Source organism: Gadus macrocephalus, chromosome 21 (assembly GCF_031168955.1).
Source record: "Gadus macrocephalus chromosome 21, ASM3116895v1".
Lineage (NCBI taxonomy): Eukaryota > Metazoa > Chordata > Actinopteri > Gadiformes > Gadidae > Gadus > Gadus macrocephalus.
The window spans coordinates 3,575,625-3,602,009 of NC_082402.1; the positions used below are offsets into that span (position 1 = coordinate 3,575,625).

The 26,385-nt window shown below is 44.2% G+C and overlaps 2 protein-coding genes across 3 annotated transcripts in view; both read right to left on the reverse strand.

The window, feature by feature from the left end:
- Positions 1-1,982: 1,982 nt before the first annotated feature.
- On the reverse strand, positions 1,983-17,898 carry wdr26b (WD repeat domain 26b). 2 transcript variants are annotated; one of them, XM_060042216.1, is made up of 14 exons: positions 17,153-17,898; positions 14,971-15,070; positions 13,799-13,855; positions 12,630-12,766; positions 10,969-11,066; positions 10,574-10,775; positions 9,965-10,103; positions 9,493-9,633; positions 8,737-8,856; positions 6,054-6,199; positions 5,815-5,893; positions 5,440-5,569; positions 4,954-5,148; positions 1,983-4,593 (listed from the first exon to the last, which is right to left on the reverse strand). In XM_060042216.1, exons 1-14 carry the CDS (start codon positions 17,440-17,442, stop codon positions 4,568-4,570), a joined length of 1,860 nt encoding a protein of 619 aa, XP_059898199.1. In that variant the 5' UTR covers positions 17,443-17,898; the 3' UTR covers positions 1,983-4,567. The 2 variants fall into 2 exon arrangements, with proteins under 2 accessions (XP_059898199.1, XP_059898200.1); XM_060042217.1 differs by having other exon boundaries at positions 10,619-10,775; positions 17,153-17,897.
- A 365-nt stretch (positions 17,899-18,263) lies between these two features.
- Positions 18,264-26,385, reverse strand: part of LOC132450182 (adenylate cyclase type 3-like) — a 13,507-nt gene continuing 5,385 nt past the window's right edge. Inside the window, exons 7-20 of the mRNA XM_060042215.1 lie at positions 26,177-26,330; positions 25,599-25,697; positions 25,199-25,290; positions 24,781-24,942; positions 24,151-24,238; positions 23,698-23,814; positions 22,491-22,771; positions 21,897-21,978; positions 21,541-21,699; positions 21,101-21,247; positions 20,884-21,000; positions 20,256-20,382; positions 19,896-20,020; positions 18,264-19,276 (exon numbers count right to left, since the gene is read on the reverse strand). Coding sequence (XP_059898198.1) covers positions 19,091-19,276; positions 19,896-20,020; positions 20,256-20,382; positions 20,884-21,000; positions 21,101-21,247; positions 21,541-21,699; positions 21,897-21,978; positions 22,491-22,771; positions 23,698-23,814; positions 24,151-24,238; positions 24,781-24,942; positions 25,199-25,290; positions 25,599-25,697; positions 26,177-26,330 — 1,936 coding nt within the window. The 3' untranslated portion in view covers positions 18,264-19,090. The remainder of the gene's footprint in view (positions 19,277-19,895; positions 20,021-20,255; positions 20,383-20,883; positions 21,001-21,100; positions 21,248-21,540; positions 21,700-21,896; positions 21,979-22,490; positions 22,772-23,697; positions 23,815-24,150; positions 24,239-24,780; positions 24,943-25,198; positions 25,291-25,598; positions 25,698-26,176; positions 26,331-26,385) is intronic.

Genomic DNA, 26,385 nt, shown 5'->3' on the forward strand with positions numbered 1-26,385 from the left:
CATCAAAATGGATAGCAGCATTAGAAAAGAACAAGTTACGCCTCCTAGTACAAGTTACGCCTCCGTCTTGCAGGACGCAGACAGATACTATTGGAGTTTTCCTTAAATGTGGGCTGGCTTAAACGTTTAAGCCCGCCCACATCTGCGAGCTGCAGTCAGGGGTTACTCGGCTAAACGGGACGTCAGTGACGACGCTCCTCCCACTCGCTTGTGCAAAACAAACCAACATGTCCTCTCTCATGCCCATATGTTATCTGGTTCTGTGTGGATGATGAGGTATTACCGTGCAATTTCGAAAGACGGCCATCCACAATTATTGATATTGAAAGAGCTGCAATCGTTAGACTAACTCCAAAATCTGGAAATAACTTAGCAAAAAGACTGAAACTAGAGACCGGAATTCCGCTGGGCCAATACAAAACATTAGGCTATAACCAACCTACTCTGGACTGTGATTGCTTTTAGATGGATATCTGAAGATTGTTTAACCGCTCCTCAGTTTTCACTTAAACTATTTTCCAGCACAGAGCGACCCATAACTTTGCAAAACGCGGCGACCCACAGAATTACTTTTGAATTTTTAAAAAGTTTCATGCAATTTTGCATATGGTTCATAAGTGATTAGTACACATTGGAAATTCTGATCAAACATCACTCCTTCTCCACTACCTCATCCAATGCCGCCTCCTCTGACGTGACATTGGTAGCTTTTTTTTTGAAGGGGCTGTCCTTTTGCTGTCAAGAATGAAAAACTATTTTTTTGTCCCAGTCATCTTTGAAACAGACGCAGTGCTATATTTGTATAATGCTTGAAATATGAAATGGACAAATTGAAAGACTGAATTTATGGAAGTGAAAATATATTTTTTTATGCCCCCCCCCCCCCCCCCCCCCCTAATTTATCCTGCTCAGTGGTCTGAACAGTTTCATAAACGATTGCCTATTTTCAGAGAATAAATTTGTGGATGTGTGGCTTAGGTACATAGGACATCTTAGCCAGTCCTGGCTGAGGTTTGTCAACAGCAGTGTTTAAACACTCAAGATTAGCAAACACTGCTGACATTGCCTTGATGGACAGGACTCTCATAAGAGAGGCACCTGAATATTACTTAAAATGTAGCCTAGGCTACCAGATATGGCACCAGAAGCCGAGAAAAACTTCTGAGTTGGGTCATCAACATTATTTTTTCAAAACCCTGAAATCTTTATTGAAAATATGCATACATAACACTTCTTCTACACAATGATACAAAACAGTACAATCACTTTTGTAAATAACACGTACAACTCAAACCCACACATCTCTCCCACCCAAAAACAAATTACTGCCCAGAGATGCTAGTTTAGCCCTCAATATTCCTCCATGACCACTTTACTGACCCAAGAAGGGGATAAGACATTTTAGAATAAGGAGCAACTCCCCTGATTAAAACCCCACAAAATAACGGAATAGACACCAAATTGCATACAGACACAGAGTATGCCACCAGCAGATCTTCTGAAATGTCCCATCGGCGTGGAGGAAGAGATGCAAGCCTGTCCGCAGGTCCAGCAGTTGAAACGGAAATCGGAAACCGTTGAGTTTCAAGACGATTGACCCACGAACACCAGACGGAAAGCCCACGGTGTATATAAGCCTCATGAGTTTGGTTTGGATAACAGGTGGACGACTAGCGACTGCCAAGTAAAAGCTGGCACACACTCACACACACCAGAAAGAGAGCTATAATTCAACAGAAACATGCGAAGAAGAAGAGTTTCACATGAAGGTATCTCTTTTAAAGGCGAGGGGTGGATAGTTGGAACCTGAAAATAGTCATACTCCTAGGCAACAGATTTCCCAAGACCAATTCTCCTATTGGGACAGGTATAAAACGGTGCATATTGATTTGTATTAGTAGTGGTAGATATATTAAAATAAGTCCAAAAGGAAAAAAGTAAGAGTAACTAGGAGGATTTAAAAATAAAAAGGACTCCGAAAGTCTAGTTATATTTTAATATAATCATACAGGGATAGCGGTCAACCAAAAAAAAATTATATATGTGAGAACAAAACGTAAAGTAACAAAAAGTTCAATAAAAACAGACAGAAAAGCATTGTTTTAAACCTTTTTATCAGTCTGTATCAAATAGTCATATCTGAAAACGGGAAGAAAACCTTGAATGATGCTGTGGCCACTGAACAACTTGGTGGGTGTGTGTGAGGGGTCTTCAGTTATCCTTCCAAGCCCCCGAAATGTGTGGCAGCCTCAAAATGAGTCTGTTATGCTTTGTACGCGTGGGTTTGTGTTCCCTGATGTGTCATGTACAATATTATATTCCCCCCCCGTGTCAGGTCACATTGAGGGCAAAACAAGGAATTAAACTCTTCGGGGGTTTTCTCCTCAGGGTTGGTAAACATTAACAAAACGTTTTAGTTTTCAAACTTGGGAGGAGTCTTGATAGAATAGAACCAAATAGATTCCGGTCTTCGTCTCAAGAGAAAAGCAAAAGACCAGTCAAAGTGCAATGGGGGAACGGAGGAGGGTTGAACGTACTGAAGGTGTTTGTGCAAATGTGTGACGAGGAAGGCAGTCGGGTTTGTGTCTCGCTAAATTAGGAACATTCCCCAAGCACTGTCCCTGGGCTTGTAGCTTTTCTGGTTATTGCCGCCTCTAAACCATGACCCTTCAGTGATTACAATCATGAACATCTTTGAAATCAACCTTTACTCATAACGCCCCCGGTAACAACTGATGGCAAAAAGAACGAATCAAAAAGGTCAGAATACACCTTCAACTCCACCCGGGTTACCCCCTTCAAAGTAAGACTGCCAATGCCAACAAACCATCATTGGAAGGATGTGTGGTAAGGAGAAATATATTTATATATATTTATATATAAAACAGATTCAATGTAAAAGAAAAGCCCCAGATTAAAAAAGCAAAAAGCAAAATATGTTTTTACAAAATGGCTCTCAAGTTTTCATTAGTTCCACAGATAGAGGTCGCTATGGGGCTTTGGATAACTTAAGAGTTGATTTAAAAGCCTTTTACAATATTAACTGGTGGATTTAAGGGGCAGCAGTGGGCGTTTGGGGTGAGGGAGGGGGAGAGAGAGCAAGTTTCTTCTGCTGGTGTAAGTTTAGCACGGGCTTACAAAACAAACATACACACAAATACACACAGCACACCCACATTGATGCAGGTATACATGCGCCTGCCCTCATACACACACATACACACACACACACACACACACGCGCCAAGTGTAGTCATTAGTGAGCAAAGAGAGGGGTTTCTAATGCTCTTTTGTGTCTGCGAGCGCGTCTCTTAGACAGAGGTTATAGAAAATGGCGGTAAAGCAAAGCCCGGGTTTTGCAGTTAACGGTCTCCTCGCCAATGATATGCAACTAAAGTCCCTCTTGGTTACATCTTCTCTTGCAGGGGAGGGGGGAGATGTGCGATAGCAAGCTCAACTGTGTGATGATTGGGTGGGGGCTTCATCCTACAGACAACACCACAGATACTTCTGGTTCAGATTGAATAATTACGGGAATGGAAAAAATAACTAAAATAGAACCCCAAGCAACTTTGTCCTAAATGAAAGAAACCAAGGGACAGTGTATTCTTCACACTAAAGCTTTCAATGGCCACGCTCTCTACTCCAAGCCAAGAGTCGCCTCTTAAAAAGGGGAATAACGCCGGGATCATCAAGAAAAACAAATTCAACATCGAGCATCTTTTTTTTTGTGTCTTCTTTTGTCGGTTGGTTGACCAGTGTTTTTTTAAAGATTTTTTTTTTTGTAGCCTTCGTCCAACGACTCGAGTGCCAAGAATATAGCTTAGAGGAAGAAGAGCAAGAAGATAAAAACACATACATACAGAAGAGTTGCTATACCCCCCTGTACACCATCCACCCCAGAACACCCCCATGCCGGTCTCCATGTATACACACACATATATACACGCACACACACATATATATATATATATATATATATATATATATATATATATATATATATATATATATATATATATATATATATATATATATATATATATATATATATGTGAGGGATAGAAAGGCAGACAGACTTCGTCCGAAGATTATACGCCGAGTCTGCAGTGTCTGTCTTTGAGGGAGACCAGGGAGGATGGGCAGCACGATGTTGGGTTCCTCGTCGGAGGTGGCGGCGGCTCTCGCAAGAGACTTTTGGACGCCTGGGGGCTTGTGACGGGGAGGCTGTGGTGGGGTGGGTGGTGGTAGCCTCCGGGGAGCGACTTGCTTTCCAAATCTCTGGCTAACAATCAGGGGTTTGGATGAAGACCTGGATGTTTGCTGAGTGCCTTTTTTTCATTCCCGCCACCTCCACAGTTTTCGTCTGGGTCGGAACATGAGGCAGTTTGAATTTTTCCTCTCGCCTTTTTTTATTTGCTCTCAGGTGGTTGTTTGTTTGTTGTCGGTGACTTGTGTGTGGTCGTTATTCTTCTGGTTGCGGTTGGAAGTCAATGGCCCGGCTATTTCGTCGTGGACTTGTGGTTTTTGTTTGGAGAGACGACAGCTGTTGTACTTTCAGTCACCATCAACTATCCATGGTACTGCAGTTTTCTAGGGAGGATCAAGAAAGTACTTGATTAGTTGGGTACATAGGAACATTATTAATCCCTCGTGAAGGTTCCCTCAGGAAATTGCACATCAAGCAGCAGCAAAAACCATGTTACAAATAGAATAAGAGTTAAAAACAAGCATAAAGGTGCAAAAGTACAAAATGCATAAATAAATATATGCTGGGAAACCATAAAAGAAGAATACTATGCAAGCCAATTTTTACATGAGGGGTTTAATACCGTGCCATGACACAAATAAAACTTTGCCAACTAGGATATTAAAACGGAGGATAAACAGAATGACCGACGGGAAGCCTTCACTCCACCCAACTGTCACTGGAGAAACACCCAGTGCCGTTACCGTTCGGTCCGTCGGGCTCCTGCGTTTCGAGGAATGGCGCCGGCCCCCAGATGCGCACCGTACCGTCGTCCGAGGCGGACGCCATGAGCCCCGGGATGGCGGGGTTCCAGCTCACGCAGTTGACGGTGCGCGTGTGGCCCGTCAGCTCGGCGATGGGCAGCTCGCTGCGACGGTGCCAGATGTACACCTTGTGGTCTGGGCGGGGGACAGGACGGGGGGGACAGGACGTGGTCAAAACTTTAGACAAGCTCAAATATAAACCAAGCCATGATTATTTTGCTATGAATATAATGCATATCCTTTTCCTAGAGAAAACATACACAATCCACGTATTTGGATCATCCAGGTGGTAATTTCGTAACATAACTAAAACTAAAAAGAGCAAAGACAAGGAAGGCGCCTGCGCTGCATGCATTAAAGGTCTCGGGACGAGGAGCCACTGTCTCATTATTCATGCTATGGCGTCGTCTCAGGAGACGGCCGCACCTTCGCTGCCGCTGGCGATGAAGTCTTCGTTGTGTCCTCCGAAACAGGAGTGGATGGTATAGAAGCCCTGGGTGACTCCCTGGTACTTCCTCACCAGCACCCGGTCCTGCAGGTCCCACAGGTGGACGCCCTGATGCAAACATAGTCGGGGAGAAAAAGCAATTAGAAAGGCAATTTATTATTATTATTATTTTTTTTATTAATTTTAAATAATTAATTTAATTTTCTTTTCCTTTTTTGTTGGTTGATAAGTTTGATCAGATGATCAGATCAGACCTTTTTTGCACTCCCTATCCAGTGCAGAAAGGGTGAGCTTCATGGATAACTATAACGGCACAGATCTAGCGTATGGGATGTTAATGACACTCGACTCACCTGAGTTGCTACATTTAACAAAGCTAATCTTCCGTTCTTTGAAACAGTAAACGACATTATAGGGTGGTCCTCCTGTACTCTGTGGGGAGAAAAAAAACAAAGAAACATGGGTTAAAACATGAACAAAACAATGCATTACGACCCATTTATATAACCCGTTTATAAACAAGGAAACCCCCCCCCCCCCCCCCCCCCATCTAGTGGTGTTTTCTACCGACCACAACGCGAGTCACACGTACATGTTTCGGTCGGTGAGGTCCTCAAAGTTGTAACCGCGAATACGTTGGTGGGTGTCCGAGGCCAACACCGTCCTCCCGTCGCCTAGACACCACAGACACTGTACCCTCACGCCCTCCCAGGAGTCCAGCAGGTTACCGTCCAGGTCCTACACACAGCACACATATTCAGCGGACGCATCCTGTAATAAGGTCATTCAACCACGAAGGTACAAACCGGAAATTGCAAGAATCATGCCGGTGCATAACATTCAGGAATGGGTATTGGTAAGGACACGGTTCTATTCGATTTAGATACAATTCGATTTGATACTACTAATAAGATCAACATTTATATCCGTGACAGATACTCCCCGGATAATTCATAAAAGTGTACCTTCTGACACAATATGGGCATTATTGATGTTCTTTGGATAAAGTTTACCCCAAAAAGTATTACACCATATCACTATTCTTTAACAGGCACGGAATAAACTATTCACAGTACTGTATGCTTTCATGAACTTAAATCGAATTTCAAGTGCATGCCCTTAATTGATAATTGCGTTTCTGTAGTTAAGCAGACACTCAATGTGTTAGAAATAACATTTGGCAAAAACCTTCAGCGAAAACAATTAACTTAAATATGACATGATATCATATTCGATTGCAGAGGGCAGCCTAACGCCCTAATTGTAACAACCCAGGTTTGCACCCTCGATCCAGAAGCACATGTCATTCCCTCTCCTCTCAACCCACTTTCCGGTCTCTCTTCACTAACCTGTCCATAAAAAGGCATCAACGCCTAACACAAAGAAATGTGCAATTAATCTAAAAAAAATCTAATATTTTAACCTGGCCCTAATAAGCCCATCAAATTAGCCATCCGTTTGATTATTTAAACGGTAGAGGTCACACGCGCCACCCTAGTTAGTACACACACTCCAACCCCCACTCTGCACCCCGCCCCCACACACAGGATTATCTATGCCAGATAACCACATGCACGTCTCGGTTGACCTTGGAATGTACAGCATGTTAGTAATGACATGCTGTACATTCCAAGGCCTGCAACAGCGCCACCCGTAGTCTCACAAAAAGTGCATAAAAACACTCCACTTTCAACCAATTGGGAACAACGACTGCAAAATAACCCAATGTACTGGTTGACTTGTTCTCGTCCTACTTAGGGCTTATTGGATAAAACGTCTTCTCACTACACTCTTACAGGGTCTTCCCCCCACCCCCCCCGATCAGTAGAAGCCTGAAAATGATGTCAGAGGACTCAGCCCTCCTTAGTGTAGTATTACAGCAAAGCCGGCATATTTAAGGACCAGTTTCCTTGGTAGTCATTGATTATGCATGAATAAATAGTGGCACGATGCATACCACAAATAGAAATATGTTAATTAAAATAGGATAAACACATAGATCCCGTAAGACTTCCGTATGTAATTCAGCAGAAAAGGCAGCATAAAAACAGACTTTGCTTTTGACGAATACATTGAAAATGAACCCATTTCCATGACATGAAACTAGGGATGCACCGAAATGAATTTTTTTGGCAGAAACAGTTGGACGAAAACCGAAACCGAATACGGCTTTTGCCGTTTTTCATTCAATTTGCTTTAATTTTTCACCATTGCATAAATCAAACAATTAAATGTCCTTTATAAACTTTTTTGTCTCGCTTTTCAATAAAACAAAAATCGATTGCAAATTTGATGCAAAATATTTATTTAATACTGAACGTTTTCTAACATTCCAGCAGACCTTATAGCAAGAATTTAAGAACAATGTACCTTTAAATAAATTATTAAAACATTTTTCTTTATTATTATTAATTTTTTAATCAAAAATTAAAATGTTTGGTGTATTTTTTTCGGCCTTTTTACTCCTTCGGCCGGTATCGAAAATTATGTTTTGGGGCATTTTCGGCCGAACATTTTCGGTGGTCAAATATTCGGTGCATCCCTATATGAAACATGCACATCACAGCTAGGCCACCCCTCATTGACCTCCGAGAACAACAACAACAACAACAACAGCAGCAGAAAACGGGCTCAGGAGGTTCACAGATTCCTGATCAATATCTGGGAGGATCCGTTGGCCCAGTGAGCTGCCTGCCTCAGTCAAAACAACCCCCCCCCCCCCCCCCCCCCCTCAAGGCAACGGCCTGTTATTCTCACCTCCCTCCCCACAGACCCAAAAAAAAGGTGAGGAAAGGCTTATGAAAACCAAACCAAACAATAACAAACATTTGCCATGTATATAAAAACGCAAAAAAATAAAAAACTCACTGAGGTCATAAAAGATCCCAGGGCACTGATCGCAAAGAGTAGTGGCTTCCCCCAGTGTCCTGGCCCAACCAGGCTCATTCAATCTGGTCCCCTAATCATCCTCCTGTATAATTGGCTAAATCATTAATTCCCTCACTCTCCACCTCAAGCTGGTGTGTGGTGAGCGTTCTGGCGCAGATTGGCTGCCGTGCATCACCCAAGTGGGTGCTACAAACAGGTGGTGGTTAGTGAGGTTCCCACTTCACTGTAAAGCGTCTTTGAGTGTCTAGAAAAGCGATATATAAATTCAATCCATTATTATTATATATATACACACACACACACACACACACACACACCTGCTATTAATTATATTTATAAAATCTATGCAGACCTGTGATTAAAAGAGTATAGCACCATGTACTCACACATTGGTAGAACTGCCCCCTCTGTCCCCCTGTGACAAAGCGCTTGCCGTCTGGGTTCCACGCGACGCTGGTCAGGCTGTCTTCATGGGACTGGGACATCTTGGTCCGCAACTCCCCCGTCTGGCCACCAGGGGGCGGAGCGAAGGGGAGAGAGAGAGAGAGAGAGAGAGAGAGAGAAACAAGCAGGCGGGTAAGGAGGGCAGAAGTGGGGGATGGGGAGGGGAAATAAGAGGAATGAAAGGAGGACGGCGGGGGAGGGGTGAATGACAGCAGAGGGAGTGAAAGAGAGACGGGGTCGTTGAGTACACGGCTTATGGAATATCTATGGGGGGAGAGAGCCTATCGCGGAGTCGTGCACAGAGATTCGCCTGTGTTCCCATCAAGCGGCCACTTGTTCACCTATTTTGAAATGTTCTCACTGGAGGCCGTGGGCGAGCCAACCGAGGGCCTCCAGAACTATCCCAGCTCTCTCCGGCGTGTGTGCAGAGGGGCAGGTTAACAGACAATACTGAGGGAGGCTTAACGCCCGACATAACCACATCCTGGACCCGATACCTTGATACAGAAGAGTTGTTCCATGATTTGACACACACACACACACACACACACACACACACACACACACACACACACACACACACACACACACACACACACACACACACACACACACACACACACACACACACACACACACACACACACACACACACACACACACACTGGGCCTGGCGGTGTCCCTGCGCGTGTACGCACCTGGATGTTCCAGAGCCAGAGCTCGGAGCAGTCGTCGGGTCCGCAGGCGATCAGGTAGGTGTTGTCTGGGCTCCACGCTAGGTAGGAGACACCGTAGGCATGGCCCTCCAGGGTCCGCAGCAGCTTCAGCTGGTGCGTCTCCTGGAGCACGGAAACGGGTGCAGGGATAAACACTTTGACACGGAAGGCAAAAAATACTCGAATTGAAGCCCGTCATGTGAACCAAAATATAGACTTATTTCTGTCTTGTTTTTTTTTTTACCACGTAAAATAAGACAAAACTGAGAAATGAATGAGTCAATTTCCACTGACTGACGTCCACTAAACGCTTGAACCGTGTGTTTATTTATAATTACTGCTCGAATGAAAAAAAGCGTACCAAAGGGACTGGTGAGAGCATGGCGTAAGAATTATCAACGTCTGAAACAACGTCTGTGTCTGTGTGTGTGTGTGTGTGTGTGTGTGTACATACCGGGTCCACTTGCCAAACGATGACAGTGGTGTCTTTGGAGCCAGTGGCCAGCTTGGTGCCGTCGTGAGAGAACTTGCAGAACCAGACTTCGTTACAGTGCTCTGTGAGGATCTGCTGCGTGTAGCAGGGGAACTGTTTCCTGCAATTAGGAGAGTTTAGTGGTCACGAGAGGCCGAGGTTTGGCACAACCAATTACATGCAACGCAAGACCAGTTTACCCCTTATCAACTGTTAACAACTGTTATGAGCATTTATAAAATGTTTACTTTGGAGGTCATGAAAACATATCATTCACAGTAATTACTTTCAAAATACAGATCTGTTAAATGTCAATACTTTGCAAATACCCCTCCCCTCCATTAAAACACATCTTATCTTAGCTCTTTTAGTAGTAGAAGCACACATGCGTGTCGTAGCATTAGCACGCATGCTAGTCACAGCATTAGCACACATGCTAGTCATGGCATTAGCGCATGCTAATCCTAACAGCAGCACACATGCTAGTCATAGCATCAGCGCCCGCTAGTCATAGCATTAGCAAATGCTACTCAGAGCATGGGCATGCATGTTAGTCAAAGCATAAGCTACAAATGCTGGTCGTTCTATTACCGCATGCCAGTAGTAGCGCACATGCTAGCCCCTTGCGCTACTGACCGGCTGCAGACGTGGTCCAGGAGGAGGGAGACCGAGTCCAGGCTGCTGTCCAGCTTGGTGTTGTGGTAGAGGCAGCGGTCCCTCTGGAGCTCCACCGCCTGCCTGAGCAGCGTCTGCATCCGCCGCGGGGGCAACATCACCGAGGGCGGCAGGTACGCTGAGGTGGGAGAGAGAGAGAGAGAGAGAGAGGAGGGGAAGACGGGGAGGGAGAGCCATCGAGAGACGGATGAGTGGTGGTGGAGTCGCCGGTGTTCCCGACGTTTATCGAACGTTCATCGTCATATCACACACACACGTTTCTCTGCAGGAGAGATGTGGTTATTCTATTTTTGTCGCATGGTTTCTCTCACTCTGTAGTTTGTCCAGCAGTCTGCTGCGAGAGGCAATGCCCTTTCCCTCCCACTCTGCCTTGGCTCTCAGGTCCTCTGCATGGCTGCACATCAGGTACCTGAAATGCAAACAACAACCTTGATGAGAGAAGGCTTTCATGAAGATTGAGGAAACTGTTGTTATTATTAATCAACTATCTGAACTAGACACAGTATTTCCAGACTTTGATGCCTTTGGCAAAAGCAAAGTCCTTTTATGAACAAATGACCCGTGGGAATACAGCAAGCCAACTCATGCCATGTAGCTTTAAGAATTGAGAGGGAACACATTGCTCATATGCAGCCTTTCGTCCATGACATCATCCTCCACTACAAACAGATGCACTTCTGATTACGAGTAATGAACTCCGTATTAAGTGTCAAGGACATGCATCCGGTCTGGTAGTTGGTTGATGAAGCAAAGGCAGATCAGAGAGGAATGAGCGATCTTATCGAAATGGATGTCAGGCTAGCAAGAATGAGCAGCTGACAAAAACAATAGGTCAGCCACTCCCATCGCTTATTTAATCTGGAAAGACATTTTGAGTTTGAGATTGGGTAGGTGCTAAACGGATATGGATCGTAACTAATGACGAGATCATAATAACTTCCATGATTTCCAGAGCCAAGGTTCGCACACACACACACACACGTTGGTCTGGACATAACAAACCAGTGTGGTTTGTTTTCCATTACGACTGCACAACGAACAAACCAGAAGGAAGCAGACGGTACAATAAAACAAGAGGAAGAAAAAAAACAGGATGTTCTCAGCTATTGTACGTCCTCTGAATGAACTCCTTTCAAAAAGGTGCATTTAGGTGGAGACATTCTTCAATGCCGTCTCCATTAAAAAGGTGCAGTGCGAGTAGATTCTCGTCCAAAAGCGGATATCCGAGGTGAGGAGTCTCCTTCGAGGTAGTCCGCGCAGGGTGATTCCATCAACTGCCATTTAGCGGTTAATAACTGCTAAGTGACAGTTTAGCATGGATGAGTAAGGGAGCGGCTTTCATTAAGGAGATTTGGTTCTCTCTATTTCTGCTGCAGACTCCATGGGGAGCCCGGTGAGGACAAAGGTGACCTCGAGAACAGGACCGGCACAAAAAGGGTTGCAGCTTATCGTTACACAAAAGGTGCATGCAGTGGTCCACACACACACACACACACACACACACACACACACACACACACACACACACACACACACACACACACACACACACACACACACACACACACACACACACACACACACACACACACACACACACCCCCCATATAGCGGAGGGTTAAGTACTTATCTTTCATTCATGTAATTCTGAACACACACACGGTTTATTTGTAATAATAAAAAAAAGAAAAGGCATTTGCAATTACAATACCTGCAGTAATAATTGTGCAATGTTGTGACACTGGCACCCTTTGCCCGGCCACTGCGTGTATATTTACATACGTTTACATACGAGGCGATTTGCGGAAGGTTTCGACGACAATATCAAGTGAAGGGTTGGGAACCACTGCTCTAGATGTTGGCGAATAGGGAAGGACGAGGTGGATTTGCTGTGCCACCCGCGAGAGCCGTATGAATGGATGCGCGACAGGAACGGGAGTCGCTGGAGGAGGAGGTGGACGTGGTGGCGTACCCGCTGAGGACGTGGATGCGGTCCGTGTTGTACTTTAGCGGTGTGAGCTCGCCGCGGAGCACCTGCAGGGCCTCCAGCACCTTGCCGTCCTCCAGGTACTCCAGGTACTTTTGCTGCAACAGCAGGAACTTCATCCGCTGCACGCAGCGCCCCCCGGTGGTGAGGAGGGGAGGGAAAGGGACAGAGAGGAGGGAGGGAAGGAGAGAAACGCAGTACGGAATGAGATCAAGACCGCCCTACATCCATAAATATGGAAGTTATCAATCAAAAAGACAATTATCCTCAATTGAAATGCCTTTTTTTAAGGCTTCCCTGCATGTTTTTTGCAGCACTGGGATCCTCCGATGCTAACTGAACGCTTGGTCAATAATAATGGAGACGACTGATAATAGAGTGTGAATCAGTCGTGGCTACAGCTCCATGCAGACATCTAAGGGATTCAAAAGGGACCGTTTCTTATCTGAACCTCGCAGTGCGTGCCACAGCCCCGGAGAGAAGGCTTGCAAACTTCCCAATAGAGGCAAATACAAGACAGATATAAGCGCAAACAGACACACACACACACACGTACAAACACCTGTTTGGGCCTACAGATTATTTGCAAAGAACGATCACATGACTACTGCAATCGTTTTAGGACTTACATCAGCTGCAAGTAAAAAGATAAGGCAACCCCTGAATGGAATACAAAATCAATTTAACGCTAAATGATGATTGATTCATGATACACCAGTAATAATACTGAAACCTGTCCCTCTAACAACTTCTACAAAAATGTCACAACCTTAATCTAACTATATGGTAGAATCATTAAACATGCAAATATATGAAGGTGATGTGGCACGTGTTCGATGGGTAAGGGTCACTGGACGTGTGGGGAATGAATCCGTGCCACCCACCATGATCTGATGGCCATGTCATTAAGGGGTCACGCATGAGGGCCCTATTTGCATTAGTATCGATCCTGTAAAGCCAGAAAAGGGTGACTGTTGGTATGTTTTGAACCGTCCACCCTTCCTGTTGTGTTTGACAGATGTTCTAATACCAATCCACCCCCCCCCGGGCAAATAAGAGATAAGACATAAGAGAGAGAGAGAGAGAGAGAGAGACATAGATAGATACAGAAAGAGACAGAGAGACAGAGACAGAGAGAGAGAGAGAGAGCTTACCACAATGGCATTGGGAGAATGCATCAGTGCTCTCAACTCGTTGAGATCATTCTCAGCCTGGTCCCACACAAAGAGGACGAGGGGATAGAAGGACAAAGAGAGAAATGGTTAGCTCAGCAGTTTCTATGCAGGCACAGGGGGGGAGGAAAGATAAATGACAATGTATACACAACAAAATAAACGTCCATTTTATGAGATGGCTTTAGAACCTATGGGAGATTGGAAAACGGGAGCAGGCCATCCCTGAAACATTACAATAATCTGACACAAATCAAGTGTTAATTGCATACCGTACAATGTTTACATGAACAGGACCATTAATCGAAAAAGATGCATTAATGTAATTACTACTAATAATAAAAGTCAGGCCAAGTTTTAAAGAGGGAAGCTTAAGGCTTGGTAGTGACCAAACAGGCAAGTTGTGCAAACAACTATCACACATGTTTTTTATTGCAATGGCACTCAGTTATTGTTCAATATAAGACTTATTTTTACTGCAGAGCCTTTGGCGTCGACTAACCTATTAACCTCAGTAGGCCTATGGTGAGGAGGGCGCTGTTGCCTTTTCACGATTAACTCTAAAAATAATGGAGCCCTCTTTCAGCTCACCACAGGAACAATTACATGAGCTACCACAGACAAGTACGTTTAGTTCCTGTTGGGGTATAAAGCCACCTGAGGGAATCTAGTGAACTCTAGAACACAACAGAAGATGCATTCTGCTTTAACTGCAGCCCATAAGAACTTCAGCCAGCCATAGCTTTCCATCCACCCACCCTTGATATTAATTATACAGTCAAAAGGGTCATAGAGGGAAATGTTATTACCTAGGGTTATGGTATTGCCTCGCTATGGAAACCAGCTTTCAGGGTAAATTAGGTTTGTTTTTTTTATTTTTTATTACTCCTTCAAAATGGACGACGACTGCCTCTGGCTGCAGGCCAGTATAGGTTGGCTCTTTACCAATGGCGCCATACTGAAAAGATAAGCTAATGGTTTGCTTGGGTTTGATGCTACGAAAACCCCACTGTCCTATAATCCCTTCCCTATGCATTCAGAGAGACTTACACCCAACACATAAAAGTGACGATGAATGCCAAAATGGACTGAAGCTCAAATGAACAGCCTCTCTGACCACATAAGAGTGTCACTGGTCACCCGCATACACACACCTTGTCCCAGTCCCCCTCCATGACATGGTTGCGGAACTTGGTGGCCGAGGAGTGTTCAAGTCTGCACCCCGACTCCTGCATCAGCAGGTCCACCGTCTGACTGCAGAGGAAGTACACAGGAAGACCCTTAAAGGTGACTGCATCAGCGAGGTGCGGCGGAGAAATGGTGATGAAATAATTCAAAACGCGTTTAAAGACATTGTCAACAACAGCTTCACCAGGGGACGTGTACATCAACCATTTATCTTAACTAAGGCAGAGCTGGATTAAGAGACTACCATTTAGAGCTGGATTAGCATGTCGTCTTTTAACTTCGTCTATGTCCATACCTGTGAAATTTAAGAGAGCTACAATGTCACAACAGGGTGAGATTGTTTATTTATTTATGCTATATTGTATCCGGAAAAGATATGGGGTTTTGTAATGTGCATCTCTTTGACAATATGTTGATTGCCTCCGCATATTTGACCCTAAAAGTGTCATTACAATTAGGAAATAGATAATTTAATGTGTGCTTTTGTTTGTTCCTAACAGCTTACTTCACAGCTTAAGGCTACATCTAACTACAGAGTTAAGATATTACTGCAATCCATTATTCTACAGTGCACTTGTTGGTAAAGGTGATAGGCAACATTTTCAATGTAAGCCTTTTTATGAATCTGGGCATGCCTAATGATAGGGTTACAATACTGAAAATGAAATAACTCATGTGGAATTGAAAAGGAAATGTGTTGTTAAACGTTGGCAGTTAATAGCCAAGACATCAATCAATAAACAAAGAACCCTTCAACTGCTTTGTACGGTAGTAGATGCTTGTGACCATTTCTGACTGGGAGAAGAAGGGGCTGCTGACAGTTTGGCAAAATGACATCATCCGCAGGTAGCAATGGAATGGCGCAGCAGCAACAGCAGCCGTGTGTTCAGAGTAGGGCATTCATTCTCTGCTGTCTGCTCTTGTCTCTACTTTATACTGCCGTGCAATGGTGGCTTAACACAAGACAGTGAACTTAGCCGAGAGCTGCAGAGGTCTAGCAGTCGAATGGTGTATTTTCGGGTCCCTATGGTGACAGTGGCCGATCCAAACTCAGAAGACTAGAAATAAATCTCTCGCAGAGGCTTGGTTCGTCCAGTGTATGCTATACTATAATTAGAATGAAACCCACCGTTTCTAATCTAAAACAGCTGGTTTTGACGCGCATTCCTGGGCCGCCATGAAACTGTATACTACGCCAATGAGAGAAACGACCCGTCTTCTAGAGGAATGACTCGCATACACAATGCACATGCCATACATTACCGTCATAATATGAAATGGCATTATGTGGTATGTGTATGTGTACTGTCAACATGCATTCATTTAGTGAATAAATGGATAAAAACATCGTGTGCGGGTAAAACATGCAAATAAACAATAAATAGCTGGATAATCTATGCGATGTTGTTCTGGCGTATGACAGTCTAAACGGGTTTAAAGAGTACATCAGTTGTTTGAACCCTAAAATAACTCCGGACAGTTTTCATAACCGTGTGTTAATGCAACTACGACTGACCCTGAATGGTTTGTCAGGTATTTAAAGACCGTGCATCCACGATGAAAACACCCGAGACCGTGGCGGATGTGGGTAGAAATCAACAATCCAAGTTCTCGGTACATAAATCTTATCATATGTACACGGCTGCTTAATTTAATTGTATTCGCCACAATACAAGACTGGTGGTTTACAGATCTGCAACAACAGTTATTTTCTCGGGTTGTGTATTCTATGGATTACGAGAAGCTGTAATTGGGCTTTCTGTCAAAAATTAAACACAACAACCCTGTTTCAGATCATTCCCCCTTGTTCTGAGCACGATGGATGCGTGTTCAGTCCAATGGTTGACATCCCACTGTGTTTTAAGCCGTGCAGTTAGACAAATACAACACTGGAACGCAGGCTAGTGAAGTTAGCCACAGAGCTAACACTGTTATTGTGCAAGATGGACCCCTTCTTCTCTGAACTACACAGCTCACAGCTAACCCATCCCCCCATGTTTGTGTCTGTCCAAAGCAGTGATGGCTCTGGGACGATGATGGTCTGCCATCTCGCAGTTTTAACCCTCGACACACACATCGGGGGTGGATACGCCACAAGCTTACATGGGTTTAAGCTTTTCGTTCAATTGGCGGATCTGGTGAACTTACTTTAGCCCTAGTCCGTGGAGATGTTGTCCTATTAATCGGATGACATCTTCCTCCGCTTGAGAGAGTCGCTTCTTCTTCTTCGACGAGGCGTCAGAACCAGAAACCGTCGAGACGGTCCCGGAGCCTGGTCCTGTAGAAGCCCCGTTACTGGTACCGACACCGTTACCGTTATTTGTGCTAGACAGCAGACCGTTTGAGTGTGTCCCACTACCCGAGGATGACTCCCCGTTTTGTGCGCTATTAAGACAGGAAAGCTCCGACGATTCTTGTCCTGCTCCGTTTGCCTGCATATTGATGCCGATATTGCTGACTAGACTTCGATTAAAATGAATAGCTGAGGTGGCTTGAGAATGGAGAGAGGGAGAAGAAGAAGTAGTAGCGATTCCGAGTCCAACACCGTGAAGGCCCGCTCCGACTGTTGACGCCACGGGCTCTCCTGCTCCCTCCGCCGCCGAGGCTCGGTGTTTCTTCCGTGGGGGCGGTGACGCTCCGCCGGTGTCCGAGTCGGAGGAGGAGGAAGCGGAGGCCAGAGTTTCCTCACCGAGAGCGGCCGTGGTTAGAAGCCGGCGAAGCTCCGGGTGGGAAAGGAGGTTTCAGCTCCCAGTTTGTCGACACCTCGTCCCTATTGAACTGCGAAGAACTGACAAGTGCGAAAGCGCTGACAGTCGCCCCCGTTTTGTTGTTATTCTCCAAACAGCTGCAACACTAATGGAGTCCTGACGCGCTGACGTCACCGGAAATTCCTACACTACCATGTTTCCGGGTAGAGTTACCGTCCAGGAGTTACAGTGCTGCACACAAAACTCGTTTTAACATAATTAATAACGGAGCGTACAATTTCTATGTCTCTTAATTTTATTTTTGTCTCAGCATGAGAGTCAGCCGTGTTTTTCACTTTATTTTCGCAATTTTTCATGCATGTTGCATACGCAGAATTTGGAAATCATAAACCTGATTAAACTATTCATTAGAATAACGGACATTTCAGAGTTTTTTTTTGTTGCTTAAACTGTCCGGTTTATGTTTGTTTTATTTCGGTTCATCCGAATCTCAATCAATTGTTTTAAAGATTAGAGTTAGAAAAAACGTATGCTTGGTCAGATGGAGGTAACCAAAGTTGGTCATTTATTTAACGTATTCATAAAGCTATGTAACACGCTATGCATTTATTTTATCATCTCTGTTGCTGTCCTCCATTCAGAGATTACGAGGCGGCATGTCAATATTAACAAACAAGTGTGTAGTACATTCAACTTTATTTACAAATGTCATTATTTACATATTTATGCAATAAATACAATACAATTATATTATACATATACTTCTTCATCTTAAAGACTTAAAATAAATCGACATTATTACCCTTAATGCATGGAACTTTGTGCATGGACGTATAATAAAGTTTATCTTCCAGATTCTACTATGGGCTGTAATGCTGACATCTAGAGGTTGGCTAGATATTACTAATGTACTTTCATTAAAATAAGCTTAGGCTATTGTAACATTTTAGAGTGTGTGGTTGGGGGAACATATTAAAGGCAAATCATTTGAACAATGGGCCAACGATACATTACAGCGCTGCCTCAATGTACAACAAACTAAGAACATTAGAAAAAAATATTTTGGTCCAGTCTAAGCTTTAACACTTGAAGCAGGGACCTATTTGTAAAAAAAATCAATAACATGATCATCCAGCTTCATGAATATAACAAGCAGAATGAAGTCTTTAAATAATATATTTTTCAATGGAAAAAATGTTGATACAATGCATATGATCGCTTAAGAAAATATTAATACTCTCCTAATTGCAGATGCTTCATGTGACTAGTTGTTTTGACGGATTGAGCTCTATGTAAATATAAGTGTGAATATGTTAAGGTTGTTTGAATATATGTCGAACCATGCATGTGTTATGGATGCGGCTGTAGGCGCTAATGGTCAGGAGATCTCAAGCACCTGGTGTGGTAAAATGGTTTGGACCAGAACCTTTCCATTAGTACTGGGTTTATCTTTGCCTTTCATGAAGAAGGTGAGCAGCTCCCCTTTTCCTTTGACAAAAATGGGGCCTCTTCGAACAAAACGGAAGCCATATTCCTTCAGGATCATATAGCAGTCTTCTACCACCTGAGGGCAGAGCAGATACAATTAGTGCTGTCAAGCGATTAAAATATCTAATCGCGATTAATCGCATTAATGTCATAGTCAACTCACGATTAATCGCAAAAAAAATTCTATGCTAAATATCCCTTGATTTCTTTGTCTCATTAATTTTTCTCATTTTCATGCTCTTATCAACATGCCTTGTGCAAATGTTTTTTTATTGATAACAACGTTGGCATATACTGATCAAAACAGGACGATACAAAAAAAAAGCATATAGTGCAATTAAACGATGAACACACAAACATACTGCCTTGAACATAGCAGTCAGGCTACTGCTTCTTTGTTTTGAGCCAAAGAAAAATAAAAAAATAAATCAAACTTAATAAATAAATAAATTGCATTAATCGTGCAATCAAAAAAATTAACGCCGTTAAAATTGGTTTGCGTTAACGCCATTAATAACGCGTTTAACTGACAGCACTAGATACAATATAATCATAGCCGGAGTAATTCTGAAGCAAAATTATGTGTGTGCATGTGTGTGTGCCAGAGAGTATATGTGTTTGTGTGTGTGTATTACGGTGTGTTTGCACTTGTGCGTGCATATGTGTGTATATGCATGCGTGCAGATATGGAGCACCTGTATGTTTCCCATCACTCCTGTGGACTCCATCCTGCTGGCGACGTTGACGGTGTTTCCCCAGATGTCATAGTGAGGTTTACGAGCCCCAATGACCCCAGCCAGCACCCCCCCCTTATTGAGACCTGTGAGGGAGGAAACCAAAGCTTCAACATACAAACAAGCATACAAACATGCACCTTACATGACAACCATAACATACGCCCCCCCCACAGACACACACACACACACACACACACACACACACACACACACACACACACACACACACACACACACACACACACACACACACACACAAACAAACACACACGCACACACACACACACACAAGTGTAAATATCCCCAATGCACACTGACCAATGCGGAGCATGAAGTTGTTGAACGACTGCTTGTTGAGGTTGGTGAGGATGACTTTCATGGCCAGGGCAAAGTCTGCCAAGTCAGCCAAGTGCTGCCAGCGCTCGATCAAACACTGGTCCTCTGGCTGGTTGGACACAAATGCAGAGAATTGTTATTCTTGTCAGTAGCAGCAGAATCCACTTTGGTGCTGAGCCGGGCACACCACAGACATGGGTGGCTGTAAAGGGCTTGTGCATCGCAAAGCCAAACCGCAATGACAGCAGCCATTTTGGGAGACTAAGAGCATGCAATGTTCGTTACTTTGTTAGCAGTATTGTTTTTTTTGGTCATTGTTAACTAATTATTCATGGGATGATTTGTCTTTATGGGTGACGTTTTAGTGTTTGCCAAGACGAGGAAAAGCAGCATTTTTATTCGCCCCGGTGACGATATATTTGTGTTCATTCAAGCTTTTATAGTACTAAAACTCTCTTCTTCGATGCCTTCTGAAGTAAGTGCCTTGAAGAAGGGACTGACAATCACAGCTACACAGACAGACACATACAGACAGCCAGTCCCCTCTAAAAGGCTCTTCTGCGTAGCTGCGGTTGTCTCGGGTCAGTACTGTGGTTCTGTGAGGCGGTACCTTGCGGTTGGTGTATCCGTTGGTGTTACTCTCTGGGGTCACCCCTGAGGCAGCCATATACGTGCTGCCTATGGTCTTGATCTTCGTGATGAAACGGAATCCATCCCTGTCCAATAGCTGAGGGATGAAGTTCAATGCACAACGTGATGTTCCCTCTCTAAACCTTTTCTTTAAAAATGACACATCATCAGCCCTTTATTCTCGACCGCTGACTCACGCTGTCAAAGTCGGAGATGATCTCGTTGAGGATCCGAAGACATTCGATGCCTCCGTTGTTGATGCCCTCCTCGGTGTAGAAGTCGGAAAAGTTTGGTATGGAGGCGAACATCACACCAATCTCATCATAAGACTGGCTGTACAGCTCCTACGGGTAGGGTTTGGGCAGTTTACAGGATTTTAGCAATTTCTTCTGATGTACAAAATTCCAACTCTCTTCTTTTTCCGTCACTGGAACTTTTTTTCACACACAAACACACAGATTCACACACTAATTATCACAGGCTCTCTTTTTCACACAGCGCACACACACACACACACACACACACACACACACACACACACACACACACACACACACACACACACACACACACACACACACACACACACACACACACACACACACACACACACACACACACACACACACACACACACCTCGTCTCTCTTCTTGGTGCCCAGGAAGTGCCTGGCCACATGCTCTGGCAGCATGTTGGTGACCAGGGCTTCGTTCCAGCGCCTCATCTCTAACACCCGCTCCTTCTGGTCGTGCACCCCGATCTTCCACAGGAACAGCTTCCGCGACTGACGCTCCACCTACACATCCATGCGTGTGTGTTTGTGTGTGTGTGTGTGTGTGTTAGTTTGATGAAATGAGTATGGCTGGGCTAAAGGTCAGAGTTGGTTATATAAAGGTGTGAATACATCCCCTGGGACTGTAAGATCTAAACTGTCACAGTTTAAATAAAGACTATTGAGATAGATGGAAAGATGATGAAAATAGACAGACTCACAAGTCGGGCAAAGCAGTAGAAGCTGATCATCATGACGATGATCATCATTGTCATCAGGTACTTGGACGGTACCATGAAGGTTCTAGAAAAACAGATGAAATCATTTTGTTTGCTGTCCAGAAAATCATAATAATTACATTTTTTAAATCAAATTATAGTTCCACTTTTCAGAAGCATGAGGACTTGAACGTCAAGCTAGTCACCTCATCGTGTCTAAATTGCATGCATTGTAACAAAGCACTGCATTAGTGTTGGGCAAGTTACTTCAAAAGCGTAATGCATTATTTATTACTTGTTACTGTAATTTCAAAGTAATTAGTTACATTACAATATTACTGTCTTTGAATTGTAAGGCACTACACTACTTTTACATTACTTTTGCATTACATTCACCAAAATAACAGGAAATATGGATTTGGTGTTCTCAATAGATCTTCTTGTGTTCAATGCAGCTCGTTACACAGCAGGAGGTTGGCATAATGACTGAGCTAGGCTTAATTAGGCTAACAAAAGTACAATATAATGGTTGCAGTAATTGAATTGAAGTTAGTCGATTTAGTAACCAATCGTGCTACGCAGTGTCCGTTTTCCCACCTGTGCGCGGCGGACCCCAGTGAGTCGTACGCGTCGTACAAGTCGCGCCAGCTGAAGATGTTGACGGCGCCGGTCGCCGTGACGACCATCACCATGAGGGCCAGCTTCACCAGGTGGCTCGCCTGCACCAGCATGGCGGTCGCTATGAGCGACGTCACCGCCATGTAGCTGTAGTGCTTGGGGTTCTCCGCGCAGTGCCGCTCCCCGGGGGGGGGGGTGGTCTCCGGGGACGGGACGCGGCTCGTGTTGAACTCGTGGACCGGGAGGGGGACGCAGCTCAGCTTGCGGGGGGCCGGGTCAGAGGCAGCGAGACGCAGGGGGAAGAGGGTAGGATGTGAGGTGAAGCATTAGAGCGAGGGCGTCCGAGGATGTCAGTACGCAAGAGGAGCGATGAGGTGTTTGATTAGAACGTGACGGTAAGAACGAGGAGAGATGAGATGTTGGATTAGAATGTGACGGTAAGAAAGAGGAGACGTGGGCGATGATATTGTATTTTTGATAAGAGCAGAGTACAGTCACAAAGAGGGATACATCACACATGTGATATGGAATGTGAATTCAAATTATTCCAACTGTGTGTCTAAATCAACCGGGACAGGGTTGATTCGCAGGGTTGAACATTTGAAAATCTGATAATCTCTTATGGTTGTAAATGCAACATTGAAGAATGTGATCCACTTTAACTGTTGAGGTACCATTTCTACAGAGGATACTACAGAGGACCAAAAGAGTAAAAGCCACACGTTGCAGTTCGATACTCATTTTGAGCAACCAGCCGTTTCTTTAGCTTCCTTGATAACTCCCAGCTGTCACCTGTGACTGCCGCCAGTTAGTGTATCTGACAGGTTAGGTTTAAATGAGTGTGCTCAGCGACTCTGTCTGTCTATGCCTAGTAGGGAAGAAATCAAGGCAGCAATGTGTGGAACAAGCAGTCCCTCCCGGGGGAAGGGAGGTGTGTCTGTATGTGTGTGCGTGGGTGGGTGGTTGGGGAGGGGGCAGTCAAATTAGCCCGCAGGCGATGAGGCAGACAGCTAAAGCACAATAATGGACTCCATTGGGACCTGCTTGTCAGACACTTGTTACACAAAGCTACTGGTAGCCTGACATGGGAAAATAAAGGGAGGACACGCAGGAAGGCAGCAACAAAGGCAAGCGCCAGTCAGAAGAACTGGTTCATGGAGATGTGTTTCTGTGTCTTTGGCCGTACCATGTCTGCGATCTCCGCCATGGTGAGCACAAAGATGGCCGCCATGGCCCAGGTGTTCCTGGCCCAGCGCGTGCGGTCGAGCCACACAGAGAACGACACCAGCCTTCTGGAGAACCTCTGTGTCGCCCCATATACATAGAGTAGAAAAAGTGGTTAAAAAGTGATTATAATGATAATTTTTTAGAAAATGGATATTATCTTACGAATGAACAAATCTAAACAAACGGCTTTCTGTTATGTTGCTTCGATAAGTTATTCATCGAAATCGATGACACTGTTTACATATCACAGGCATCCTGTCGTAACGATTCCTGTTTATTATTGAATAGCATAGTACTGCATTGTTTCATTGCAACCCTTTATTTATGTCCCATTACCCTCTCTCCCCCACCTGCCCTCAGCTCACAGACGGGACCATTGTGTTTATGATTACAACATCCTTCTTCTTCTTACCCTGGGAAAGATGGCGGCCAGGGAGCAGACTGTCAGGATGAGGAGCAGCACCTCTCCGATGGCCAGGGTGACGTAGTTCACCGACAGCCTGCCGCACGACAGGAACACACGTTAATGACTTGTTATGATCTACCATGAAGAACACCGGTATCTTCTGCTTGATATCTGGGTACAATTTTCGTCATTTTCGTCTACTTTTGTATTTCTGGTTCAAAACCTTAATGACGTGGCTGGTAACAATGTTAATAGTGCTTGGGGGTACTCTATTACCTTCAAGAGATCTCTCTGTGGCTAATACGTAGTAAGACGGTACACTGCAATAATTATTATTTTCATTGTCGATGAATCAATTCCTCATTCCGTCTAACCCTAACCCTTACCCAGTTAATGGAGCTTTAAGTGATTTTCTTTGTCTCATGATAATTAAAATAAAGATGTGCATTTCTGACGCTCATAACACAGCAAGGCACATATTCTCCTGAAATTCTCATTGGAAAGGATTCAATGATTTTCAAATGATAAGTCGATGAACTTTCTTTCGATCGTCTCAGCGGTTATTGAGCAATCGTCGGAGCTCCGTCACATCCTCGCCTTGTGAGGAACAAAGGGTTGGATTGTGTGCGGCCTCACCAGGGGTCGATGAAGACCTCCATGGCTGTGATGAAGAGGAGCACCACGCAGCAGCAGCCGAAGGCCACGCCGCTCCTCCCCTCCTTCTCCGAGGAGTACCGAGCCTCCAGCTCGCCGTCGGTGAAGTGCAGCAGCAAGGGGTTCACGTGGTGCTCCTTCATACTGACACACACACACACGCACACACACATGACACACACACACACACACACACACACACACACACGCATGCATGCACATAAACACGCAGGGAGTGATGCTTTATGAGTATGAGCATGTGTGCGTGACAGTGAGCGTGTGTGGGAGTGTCGCGTAGAAGCAGTACTTTTTTGATGTTTAGGGAGTCAACACATGTATAAATTCGTCCGCTCACATAACCCCAACGCTTTCCCTTATTTTTGTGCTCTATTGTCCTCACATGTTCTCATTTTCTCGGTCCAGCAGCTCCTGTTGCAGTCTACTGTTGAGTTCCTCTTCCTCGTTCAGCCCCCCGCTCACAGTGATCACCCCCTGCACAAAACAGTTTTGATTTAAACATGTAGGTCATTTTTTTTTAAATTTATTTATGTTTTAATAATAACAATAATAAAACCAAAACGTTTAATTTGTGTAGCACTATTCTATATATTCAAACACTTTACAGCAAAACAAAATACACAAATAAAATAACATCTAAATATCAACAAAAGGTTACATTAAAACATTGAAGGGGCAGAAAGCTGGACAGAGAGGTTAGGAGTGATACATGTATTTCAACAACCTCAGAAATTCTAATTCAATAAATGTTTTTAGATGTGTGTGTTTGCGTTGTCATTTACCTTATTCTCTGTGGCTACAGCCAGGTTAGAGCCAGCGTTGCCGTGAGTGACGGTGGTGTTTATCAGCTGTGTGGAGTTGCTAGCGGGCAGTGCGCCTCTCTGCCGAACACAGACATTGGGCGGTGGAAGTGTCAATCAAATGTTCTTAGTCGGAAATCGATTCAATAACGTTAAAAACGATAGAGAATTTTTAACCGCAGATAAATCAAGCACTTAAGTAGCTCGAGAGGTCATACGATTACAACAGTGTAATGAATGAAAGGATTCATTGAGTATTAAAGGTATAATTGATTAAAATTCTTTCAATCGACTAAGCGGTTAATCAACCGCTTAGTCATTGCAAATACAAAAATCAAGCCTATATTGATGTTGTTTGACATACTTTCCTTTTCAAAAACAATGAACTAATACTAGTAATACAGCGGATTCATGGTCAAGAATACTGCATATTACAATCAGATATATTCTAATAGATGAAAAAAAAAAAAAAAGACAGAAAATGCACATTCTTTGCAGTAATAATAATCTTCAAAATCGGTTGAGAACAGATCAATACATTATGAGGGTAAATCTCTTACATTTCCATTGACCCCATTGGCTGTGGGGGACAGGATAAGGTAGGTCTCGATGCCCTTCTCCAACAGGTACTCACACCTGTCCCCTCCACACCCCGCCTCCATTTCAAACTCCCCGGAGAGACACTCCATGGTACTGTGGGAGATATGGACCCTCCTGTTGAACACACACACACACACACACACACACACACACACACACACATGCACAC